The 11547-nt window shown below is 38.2% G+C and overlaps 1 protein-coding gene across 1 annotated transcript; it reads right to left on the reverse strand.

Annotated features, from left to right (window-relative positions):
• Window positions 1–849: 849 nt before the first annotated feature.
• Window positions 850–5649, reverse strand: il1b (interleukin 1, beta). The gene is made up of 6 exons (XM_034122995.1): window positions 5452–5649; window positions 4477–4540; window positions 3816–4005; window positions 3044–3217; window positions 2029–2156; window positions 850–1797 (listed from the first exon to the last, which is right to left on the reverse strand). Exons 1-6 carry the CDS (start codon window positions 5604–5606, stop codon window positions 1585–1587), a joined length of 924 nt encoding a protein of 307 aa, XP_033978886.1. The 5' UTR covers window positions 5607–5649; the 3' UTR covers window positions 850–1584.
• Between the last annotated feature and the right edge of the window lie 5898 nt (window positions 5650–11547).

Here is an 11547-nt window from a genome sequence, read left to right on the forward strand (position 1 = left end):
ACAGTCCAAGGTGTCGCCATGCAAACCCGAGCAGGCAGTACCAATGAAAAGAAGTCGACTTCCTCCCCACTGCCTCTGATTGGCTGAGTTTCTTTAAGTCTGTTTTTGTGAAGAATAAGAGCTGATTGACATTTCATTTGAGCAGAGCCGTGAAGTTCAGATTATAGGAGGTTATGGATGTTGGTCTTTTATGGTGTGTTCTGTGACACCTACAGAGGACATCTTTGTGGTACGGTATATCACTAAATCATATTATCATTGATCACAAAGAGTTAAACCCTGCTGTGTACCGCTGTGAAATAAAAAAGAGGAAATTAATAGCTTAAAAAGAGGTCAACAAAACAGAACTGAATCTTCTCTGTGATACGGTAAGGTATAGCCCCGTGAAAAGCCCTCTCTAAAGTTAGGTTTATTTTGGACAAGACTAGTCAATAAACGTTTCTACCTTGCTTGTCAGCACCAGAAATAGTAGGTTAAATGTATTATTATCTACTTAATGTATACATGTAAGTAATATATTGCTTCCTTAGCTGTAGCAGTGGCAGCTCTCTGCTCTGATGTGAACTCATCAGACTTATTCTTTGATTACATATAGGTGCAATTTAACCCTTGGATACACATTCATGGTATAAGCAAGTCCCTATCATTTCATTGTTACACACTGGGTTCATGAAGCGTATAGAAAATGTGTTTAAAGATTTAAAATAGATCTTATGCAAAAACATGGGTCATATTTAACCATAAAGATGAAGTTTGGCTGAATAATTGAATATGTTCTGAGTGTTTTCTTTACTTATAGACACTTCATCTAGTCTAGGTTTAAAAATGAGTCACGAGGAACATCCATTCTCTAGAGCCAGTGTTTTATTTGTCCCTTCTGGGCTACTGTAGAAACATCAAAGTTCAACACAGACTCTCCTGCTCCCTATGTGGATTTACTTATCTCAAAATTCAGTTTGATCTAAAAAAAGAAGGTGAAATATTTTTAGAAGGGAAATGCATCTGTGATTTGTTTACATTGACATTTAGTCAGTTCAACAATTCAAACTGATCAGGCTTTAGAGATGTTATTTGTTTGGTGAGAACATAACAAATGGGCAAGAACTGGGAAACACTGGATTATTTATCATATTGAATGCATCATTAGCAGAAATGAGGACAGCATGTGGCCCATGTCCTTTATGTAAATAGAAAGATGATCACTGAAGGTACATAAACAAAAACAACACAATGTTAATGAAATGCTACTAAGCTTTTAGCTGGTTTTACATTCTTAAATCTCTTTTAACAAAACACAAACAATATATATTCACAGTTCTAGATAATAGAGAGATACATTGAAGTAAATGACAGCAAATATAAAACAATAGTTTGGAGGAATATCCTGTTACAATTATCCGAAGGAGATAAATTAAGTTTTGTCTCGGTGAGTAAAAATCTTATAAAGTCAAACTATCTGTAATGAAATAGAAGTCATCACTGCAGGAGGAGGGAATATTACAGACGAAGGCTCCATCTAGTGGCGAGGCAGAACAATAGGAATCTTCGACAACATTCTGTCCAGAAAAAAGGACGGCAGCAATACTAGTTTAATTTGAAGAGGGTGACACGCGCACTGTCTATTTCACACATCTCCAGAGGCTTGCTTTCTTCCTCCCAGGAAGTGCTGATCAACCAGCCGCGACACTTCACAGACTCAAAGGAGTTCTGAGAGACTCCCTCGGTCCTCTTGAAGAACAGAAAGCGGTCCATGTCTCCATCGTCGCTGATCTTTTTGAGTTCCCCCTCATCGCACTTCTGCCGTAAGAAAGGAGAAGAGAAAATGCCTCATTATGTCATGGATGTATGGAAACACAATTGTAACAGTAAAATAAAAGAGATATTTATGATAATAAAAAAAGATACATTTCAGAGATGACAATATGAGGAAAACAACAACATTGAGAACGTCCTAATTGAGACATAATCAGAAGACTAAAAATAGTATTGTATCCAGGACAAATTGACCCCAACATCTTATCTGCTTACCTCCAAAAGCAACGTAGCTTTGCCATCTTCCAAAGAGCAGGACATGTGTAAGTTACTACCGATGGACAGGACGACCGTCTGGCCGACGTCATCTGAGAGAGTCATGTACTTTGACATTTTAAAATTCACTGATGTGGAGAAAAAAAAGAATACAAATGTAACGTTCATTTAAAGACATTGCGGTGCCCATTACATTAGTTTTGCTCTCAACTGTGGAATGGTCAATAATTAATTCAATCAAAGACAGAAATACTAAGGTCTTAAAGTCAACATTTAAAAAAAGTACATATTACGGTTGTGGTTTTCTTCATGTGTATCCAGTTTTAGCTTATTTGTGTACAACTTTGCAGATTCGATGTTCAGTACTGCATCATATAATATAAGCATTTATTTTTCTCTTTACGTAAAAAACTATACGTGTCAAATGTAACTCTAAGGCAGGGGTGTCAAACTCAATTTCATCTCCGGCCACATTAGCATCATGGTTGCACTCAAAGGGCCAGTTTTATATACAAGACTATAAAAAATACATATATATATATTTAATATATATAAAATAATGTATTATATTACATTATTGCCTCTGCATTGGATTATTATCGGATAGGGTAATAACTTAATAAATCACTTCATTGAGAATGTCACAAAATGATTTAAAAAGAATAGACAAATTCTGGAAAAAAAGTCAAAATTAAAAAAAAAAAAAATGACATTTTGAAAAAAAAGTAACATCTTGGAAAAAAAAGTCAGATTCTGAGAAAAAAAGTCAGATTCTGAGAAAAAAGTCAAATTTGAGATGCATTGTGCTACATGTAGTTTATGGGCAACGTGCTTCTGTAAATCGGCATGTAACCTTATAATAAACATTATATTCTTTGCAAGCTCTTGTGGGCCACATGAAATAAAGTCACGGGCCGGATTTGGCCCCCGGGCCTTGAGTTTGACACCCCTGCTCTGAGGTGTAGTGGAGTAGCAGTATAAAGTTGGACAATAGTGTAAATGTAGTATTCAGTACCTTTGCATTCACCCTGACCTCCTTGCAGAGTGATGGCCTGCAGTTTGAACTCATCTGATGAGTAGACGACATCTTTTTGTACCATGTCACACAGGGTGCATTGTGTCACACTGTTGAGCCGATGAAATATTCTTGTCACTGTTGTGGACGAGTTCTGGATCCCGATGGTTGTTTCTGTGGAGAGATGTTAGCAGCTTTCAGAAAAGGAGCTGCAAAAAAGGATAAGGTGTCTTGGAGGGGCATGAAGGCCAAATTGAGGGGGCATAGTGGCCATGATAGTATAGCCTTCAATCAAACTTTTTGCAGAAACCACAGCGCTCTACAACTTAGTTCACCGCTTTCAACTGCTTAGAAACTGGAAGTAGTGGATTTCTTTTTATGGGTCAAATGAGCTCATTTATCAGCAGAAGTTTCCACCACAAAAGCACATCACCTGCAGCAGCAGTATACAGCAGTTCATCAGCCTTGACTTTAGGGATTCACACAATACAATATGATCCAGGAAGTCCAGTTTGAGTGACAGATGAATGCATTTAAAGGCTCAAGTATTCAGATGATTTGTGTAAATACAATTACTAATTGCATACTGGGAAATGCTCAACTACAAGTACAAATCCTGCATTCAAAACCCTACATAAGTACACACATTTAATGTCCTCCTGAGGGTTATAAGGATAACAAATTCGTTTTTTTTATATATTTGGTAACAGAGCCTGACGTTCTTATTTTACCAATGATAACGTTTAATTATGTAAATACTGTTGTTCCCTACCGGTCACCAGGCTCTCCATGATGGCGCTGCAGAGCTCCTCCCCTTTGAGCCCCCGGCTACAGCAGCTCAGACCCCTCCTCATCCTGTTCGCCGCCAGCAGCAGGATAGCAACATGCCGCAGGGTCTTTGGGTTTTTGGAAACCACCAGGTCTAGTCCCTCCTCAATACTGAAGAACTCATCTTGAACTTCCTGCACACAGACAGAGACAATAGAGACCATGAAAGCATGTCTTCCTGCAGGTGCTTCCCCTTTTCTGAGTCAAACCGAGCCAAATGTCGTGCTTGCACATAAACAAGTTAGTTTCATATACTAGCAACTAATTCATCCTACTAACACGTGTTGTGTGTATCCAAAATCAGTTTTTATTTATTCTTCTAGTGATTTGTGTCACAGCTGTTTAAGGATTCACATGCTGGCAGTTGAATTAATATGATATCAATAATTTAAGTTAAGTTGTTATCAAAGACGTAGATACTGTTATACTCATAAAGTACATATACAAACATTCTCATCACACATACATATAGTCCTTTTAATATCACATAAAGACAAAGTGATAATAAATGTGACATGCCATAGAAAATGTATATCAAGACAAGTAAAAGTATACGAATATAAGTGAATTATGGCTTTTCGTGGCCTAATCAAAAAATGGTTTACCGTCATGTTTGTAGCCTTGTTAAAGAAGCAGTCCTCAAATCCATTGTCCTCTGAATCGAGGGGGCTGAAATACAAAACATGATTATTTATAAATGAAAAGGATATTATATTAAAATAAAATGTATTTGATACGCAGTTACAAAGGCTTACATAAGATAAGATAAGATGGTACTTTATTGATCCCAATTTGGGAATTTTTTTGTAATGGTTTACATTGAGAGCATTTTCATTTGGTGCTTAAAGGTTATTTTAGCCGGGCCGGCTCAGATGATTGGTCGTGCTTTTTACAGTACTACGGCTTCCACAGATGACATTTTTGTATGTATTTATTGTCAAAGCACTTAAGATATTCATTGCTATCGGGATGTTAAGAGCATTCCATGGAATATAACAAAAAGTGTTTCTGAAATAAATTACATACCCCACCTTTAATGAAATACACTTGTACTTTTTACCAAGTCCTATTCCCTGTGGTGGAAGATGTATTCACGTCATTTACTTAAAAAAATATAATAGCTAACTGTAAATGTCCTTCATTCAAACCTTACTAAGAAAAAAGTATTAACAGCCAAATGTACTTCAAATATGAACAGTAAATGTACTTATTCAGCAGAAAATGTTCCTATGATGTGTTTAAGGTTTTGATATTACTGTTGCAATAGTGTGTATATTGCATTTGACTGCTATGGTTTTGGTCATTTTAACTATTCACCAAAATGTGAACAACATGCTGTAAGTAAGAAGTGAAACACATTGTCTGCCAGACCGGAGCTGTTCCCTTCCCTGTTCCCAGCCAGTCACATTGTTTGTTTGCAGGATCTCCATGCTTTTTATTTAACAACAGATGTCTTGCTCTAAGCTTCCGTAATACATTAAGTATCTTTAAAGTCCTAATTTTCATTTGTAATGTTGATATTTCAAAAATTAACAGAACAAAGTATTCAGAGAAAATAATGTACGGCAGAAACCACTTACCCTTCTAATGCTTGGGACAGATCGAAGTCGGACATTGTCTTGATGATAAATCTTAAAAAAAGGATTAAATATGAAAAGTAACAGATTTCACTGAAGCGTGTTGGATGAGTGTTTCTGACTGAGCGAGACTGATTGAGCGCCTCCTCTTTATTCATTCTCAGCTTCCTGGTTCAACCCTCCCACTTCTGCCATGATGTCATCAAAAACCACAATAAGCCCCACACCAAACAAACACACCTCACAGACACTCATTTCTCATTATGATACTACTAGTAAAATGTATAGATCATTTTCTGAAACAAGACCTAACAAGACAAATGCATTGAAACATTTGTACCCTATAAGAGGATACAATACATCCATCATTCTTGCCTAATCTGGCACTTTCTAGACGATGACTATGGATTTTGTTTGCATTTATGATGGTTTTAGCAGCTGTAGATATCTAGGCAAACACCTAAACTTTAAAGAACAATGAACAGTATGTCAAGGGCGAGGCTTCATCTAAAGTTTAGATGAAGCTTTAGATTCTAAACTGACAGTAAAAAAAAAAAATGCATCTTATTAATGTATTTAAATGGAGCCAGTCAGCCTATGCAGCAGGTGCACTTTGGGCTCCAGGCAAAATAACGCAGGGTCATTGTCAGGCCCTCTGCCTAGCCTGCAGTGTCTCCTCTGTTAAACTTATTGTTGTCACCCTCCCCCTCGGGTTATACATATGAATCCACATGAATCCCAATACAGATGATTGTATGAAAATATTTTTAAATACAATTGTAAAACAAAGCACTTTGGCAAGTTACAGCATAAGTTGTAAAATGCTTAATAAGTACCGTAACTTTCATGATATGCATTTCTCGGTCACTTGTCATTCACTTAAGTTTCAATTCAATTCAATTCAAGTTATTTATATAGCCCAAAATCACAAATCCTATTTGTCTCAGAGGGCTTCACAAGTCAACAAACAAAATTGGCAATGTAAAACAATGTAAAAACAACAAACGTAATTTAAAAAGGAACACAACACAATGACACAAATACAGTTAGAGTACAATAAAATTCCATAAAACGAAGGGTCCATGAGGATGTAGAAAAGGGGGTTTAAAAGCAGTCTTAACTGTACGCTGTACTAAAGAGGAAAGTCTTTAACCTACTCTTAAATGTGTGGACACTGTCTGCCTCCCTAATCGTCACTGGAAGTTGATTCCAGAGGAACGGGGCTTGGTAGCCGAAAGCTCTAGCACCTGACCTTTTTTTGTGGACTCTGGGAACCACCAACAGACCTGCACTCTGGGATCTTAATGCCCTAGAGCAGTGGTTCCCAACCTGGGGGGCGCGCTCCCCTTGTGGGGGCGCCAAAGATCGCAGGGGGGGCGCCAGGCCTCAGATGATTTGAGGCCAAATATCATATTTAGACTTTTATTTATTTATTTTTTACATATAATTGTAACGCAATACATGATTGTCACTAAAAGCCTTGTCTCTACATTACAATAACATATAAAAAATAATTGATTAATTAATTTGAATAAAAATTCAAGTTAGTAGCTATTATAGGCATAACAAGACAGAAATGTATAATTCTTTCTTTAACCCTTCTCTTGCGTTTCGGGTCAAAAGTGACCGAATGACTTTTGTTTTAATCATAAATATTGTGTTTTTCATCCAATTGCCTCAATACCTTATGTTATCCTCCACACTAGGCCTCTGAACATATACACTTGATGATCACCACTTGCATTGCATTTTGAGTGATTTATTCAACAGTGAAACACCCATGATGTTTTCGGTCAAACCGCCATAGAAAATGAATGGGTATGAGTGTTTTATGTTCATCCTGCAGATGGAAAACATCTCCACACACACACACACACACACACACACACACACACACACACACACACACACACACACACACACACACACACACATTACGGGAACCTCTCCCTTTCTCGCACTGTATGATACAATGTATCATACCTTCTCACAGGTGCGAGCTCTGTGCCCCTCGAGAAACACAAACCTCTCACTTTCTCGCGCTAAATGCGCCTCCCTTACGGACCGTCCACACAGCAGCGTTAAAAAAATCTTGAAACGCTTCTGCCCATTCACTTTGAATGGGGTGACGTCACTTTGCCTCACTTTTCGCCGAACTGCATTGTGGGCAGGCGAGCAGAGATTTTCAGGATTTTCAGGATTCAAAGTTGAGCAATGTTCAACTTTTGAAGCTGAGGTGGAAGCGTCAGCCAATCAAATCTCGTGTATGCAAATCTGACAGTTCAAGTGCTAGCCAATCAAACCGCGTGTATGCTGGGAGAGACATACCACAGGTCATTTCCTCATATTCCAAAAAATGGAGGAGAAATTAGCGGTAGGGAATCACCCGGTGCTTTATGACCAGTCCCTATTTACCTACTGGGATATAAACCGGAGGAGCCAGGCATGGAGGGAGGTGGCAGAGACAGTGGTAGGTTTTCGCCTGTTTGGGGAGTTTATATCCAGTTTACTTCGGGCTTTTTTGCTTCGTATGTCGCGGGCGGGAGATTCATGTGGGTTGTTGGTGCCTTGCTCGCAAAAAATCCCCAAGCTTCAGATACGCCCACCTCCAAGATCTTTTTAACGCTGCTGTGTGGACGGGCCGTTACTGTCTCTCAAGCAGTTATATTTGTGCCTTGCTCACATTTGACTCATTGACACAATGAGCAGGCGACTGATTAGGCGATTTTCTGTACGAGAGGCTTTGGACACATTTTTTGAACCAGATGAAGAGGACATTGAACCAGATGAAGAGGAGATAGAGGAAGATGTCTCAGAAATGGAAGACAACAGCGAACCAGACTATGAGCCTACAACAGACCAGGAAGAGGCACCTGAGGGAGAGGCCCCTGAGGGAGAGGAGGGAGAGGCCCCTGAGGGAGAGGCACCTGAGGGAGAGGCCCCTGAGGGAGAGGAGGGAGAGGCCCCTGAGATAGAGGCCCCTGAGGAAGAGGCCCCTGAGATGACATTCCACAGGGGTCCGGACCATGACATGAAACACTGGCTTGCTTGTATCAAATCAATACATCCCATACATCATTGGAACGGGAAGAATCTCAGCTACAACACTAACTAAATCATTTCCATCTCCAGTAAACACAGCCTACATTGCAAGCATTTTTATAATATACACTAATGTAAAATAAGCAGTATCTTTGAACTTACTGCAAAAAATAATATGAAGTTCACCCCTGGTGTCATTCTGTCTGTTACCCCTTGATTCTACTTGCTTTGACTGTTCAAATGAGATGTCAACCATCAAAATTGGATAAGGGGTTCCAGAGATATCACTGTGCAAAACACACCGGTCAATTTTGACCGAAAATAGCATGGGAAGGGGGGTATGACCTAACGCAAGAGAAGGGTTAATAGAAATGTTTCTTCTGCCCGTAAAGTGTCCAAACCAGGCTTTTCTGGATAAGCGCATTTTTAAAACATAGTCATTGTCCATGCCGGTTTCAGATTATTTGTCACAGTTGCTCCGATCAGATCGGTCTCCTCCATTTTGTAGATTATTTACGATTTTTGTATCCACATAAACACATCGGCAAAATCCGGCTTACTTTGAGCATGTGTTTTAAACAGTTTAATCCCTTTGTGAATTGTTTCCACTTGCGCCGTCCTTTAATTTCTTCATACAGCAAGGCAAGGCAAGGCAAGGCAATTTTATTTATATAGCACTTTTCAGCACGTGGCGATACAGCGGGAATCCAAATGAATTAATCCTGAGTCCAATAACCATCAAAGTCACTCCAATAGTGCTCCTTGATTACGCTTTCATTCTCCTTTAACAAAATACTTCACATTCATCCAGTTTGTGACAGTAGTTGTAGCATTTTTGAGACTTTTAAACTTTAATTACCGCCGTTGCGCACCCCCCCTTGTGTGTTTGTGTGGGGGGCGCAACTTCCATTTGGGGGGGCTCTTGGGAAAAAAGGTTGGGAACCCCTGCCCTAGAGGGGCAATAGGAGATTAAAAGATCCTGTAGGTAGGACCATTGAGCGCTTGAATCCAAACACATCATATAGTACAGTGCACTTGAATTGTACAGAAAAGTGCTATATAAATAAACTTGCCTTGCCTATATGCATCTGAATGGGAAATCCTGCTTAGGCATGACAAGCTCCAAACATATATCTTTTTACTTAAACTGGACTTCCTGGTTCACATTGATTGTGTAAATCTCTAATGCACACTGCTGCAGGTGAGCTTGTGGGTTTGTGGCAGATGCCTGCCAGTAAATTTGAGCTAATTTGACCCAGAAAAAAAGACCCCAACTGTTTCTTTCTATCCACTGAGGGTGGGACTAGTTCATCTGAAGTAAATGGTGTTGTGCTGATTGATTTGGGGCTTTTTCAACTCTCACTACCCACAGCTTCTTGGATAAACCACAAACATTTGTCTGAAAGCTTGACATTTGTACTTTACAAATTCAGATTTGTGCATATAACCGTGGAAGGGGAAATCTGAGACTTCCTAAGACGTCATACTGAGGTATGAGTCTACTTGAAAAGCTCCACTTTCCATGACCACAATTTTACCTTCACACCATGGCTGAAAAATGATTGGATGAAGTGCTAGCAAAACAAATGAAGAAACATAGACTACTGTTATTCAATTCAATCTTTATTTCAGACTCAAGGTCCATATCACATACAAAATGACAAGATACAAATCAATACATTTCAAATCTTTTCAATTGAGGTATAAAATACTTTAGAAGATTTTTAGCTAGCTATTACCTCCGGCCTTCCTTGTTTTGTTTGTGAGGTCATCTTATACGTGTGAAACTCTGCATGTTAACAACCACAAACCTGAGGGGGGAAACCATGTGTTATTTCCATGACAGGAAATTACAAGAGATACTACAGATACTACAGATACTACAGATTTAAACTGCAAACGGAGTGCCGCCTGATGTAAAGAGCTAGTTTAAGTTAAAACACATTAATACATTTCAAAATTGTTGCACGAGATTTAATATTTATCAGAATTACAACAAGATATACTGATCTGGTCATATAAAAAGAAGCTGACTGCTGATATCAATGTCACTCAGTCACTCAGGCAGTAGTTATAGTTGTTAAAAAGATTAATGCACATGAAAGAGAGGCAATACTTTCCACGTCCGATTGCTTAAAAGTGTTACAAGCTTTGTGTGTAAGACAGTGACCAAAACTGGCACTTGATGACTAATACAAATGTTTTCAACTCATCAACTCTTGGTGACTTATAGTTAATCCTTTTAATTGTTTATGTTGATTTTTTTTAACCCTGCTGCAACCCCTGTGCGCACAATTCTTTATTTATTTTTTAATAAAGTGTTATCTTATCTAACTGTATCTCGAATAGGCCTCAAAGAAAATGTGTTTACTTAATTTTCAAAACAAATAATGCAAAAGAACCTGCATGAATATAGAAATATCCAGTACACCATTAGGCCTTTATTGCTAGAACACATGTAAATATATGTTTTCTAAGCTTATGTGAGCTTCCTCACATCTAACCACACATCTTAAAAGTCATGTTTTCAACATACAAACAGACGTGTGTGAACTTGTCAGCATGGTTATAAGTTCATCACTGCAGTGAGTCTCTTTGTCAGAGGAGCCATACACAACATTTTATCTCTTTAAAAATAAAGTTTTATCTTACTTTGCCTTCAACAATTATTCATTTTACACAAAACTTAATTTTCGGAATTTCCGAGAAAATAATGGATAACTTGCATGTCAACCCTAATTCAGATTTGTTAGAGATATTTAACAGAACAGGGTAAAGATTTAACAAACACAATAAACACACACAAATGAGGAATAAAATGGCAAAAAAATAATATCTGTACATATACTGTACATGTGTAATGGTGTATGCAACATTAAAAAAAAATACAGTTAGAGAGATATACAGTATAGAGAAACAGTTTGTGTCATGTTTCACATTTCACATGCTATTACACGATTCACCTTTCACTTCAGATATGAAAGCAGAAGTTGAGTTGTGTGCATTGTGGTGCACCAATTTAAATGTGAACGTTTAGCACACAAGAACAATTCATAT

Source organism: Trematomus bernacchii, unplaced genomic scaffold (assembly GCF_902827165.1).
Source record: "Trematomus bernacchii unplaced genomic scaffold, fTreBer1.1, whole genome shotgun sequence".
Lineage (NCBI taxonomy): Eukaryota > Metazoa > Chordata > Actinopteri > Perciformes > Nototheniidae > Trematomus > Trematomus bernacchii.

Coding starts and splice junctions, on each gene's coding strand:
- il1b (XM_034122995.1), bottom strand. CDS start 5,606: ATGAATAAAGAGGAGGCGCTCAATCAGTCTCGCTCAGTCAGAAACACT. Junction 4,541..5,451: donor CTGTCCCAAGCATTAGAAGG/GTAAGTGGTTTC, acceptor TTTGTATTTCAG/CCCCCTCGATTCAGAGGACA. Junction 4,006..4,476: donor ACAAGGCTACAAACATGACG/GTAAACCATTTT, acceptor GTCTGTGTGCAG/GAAGTTCAAGATGAGTTCTT.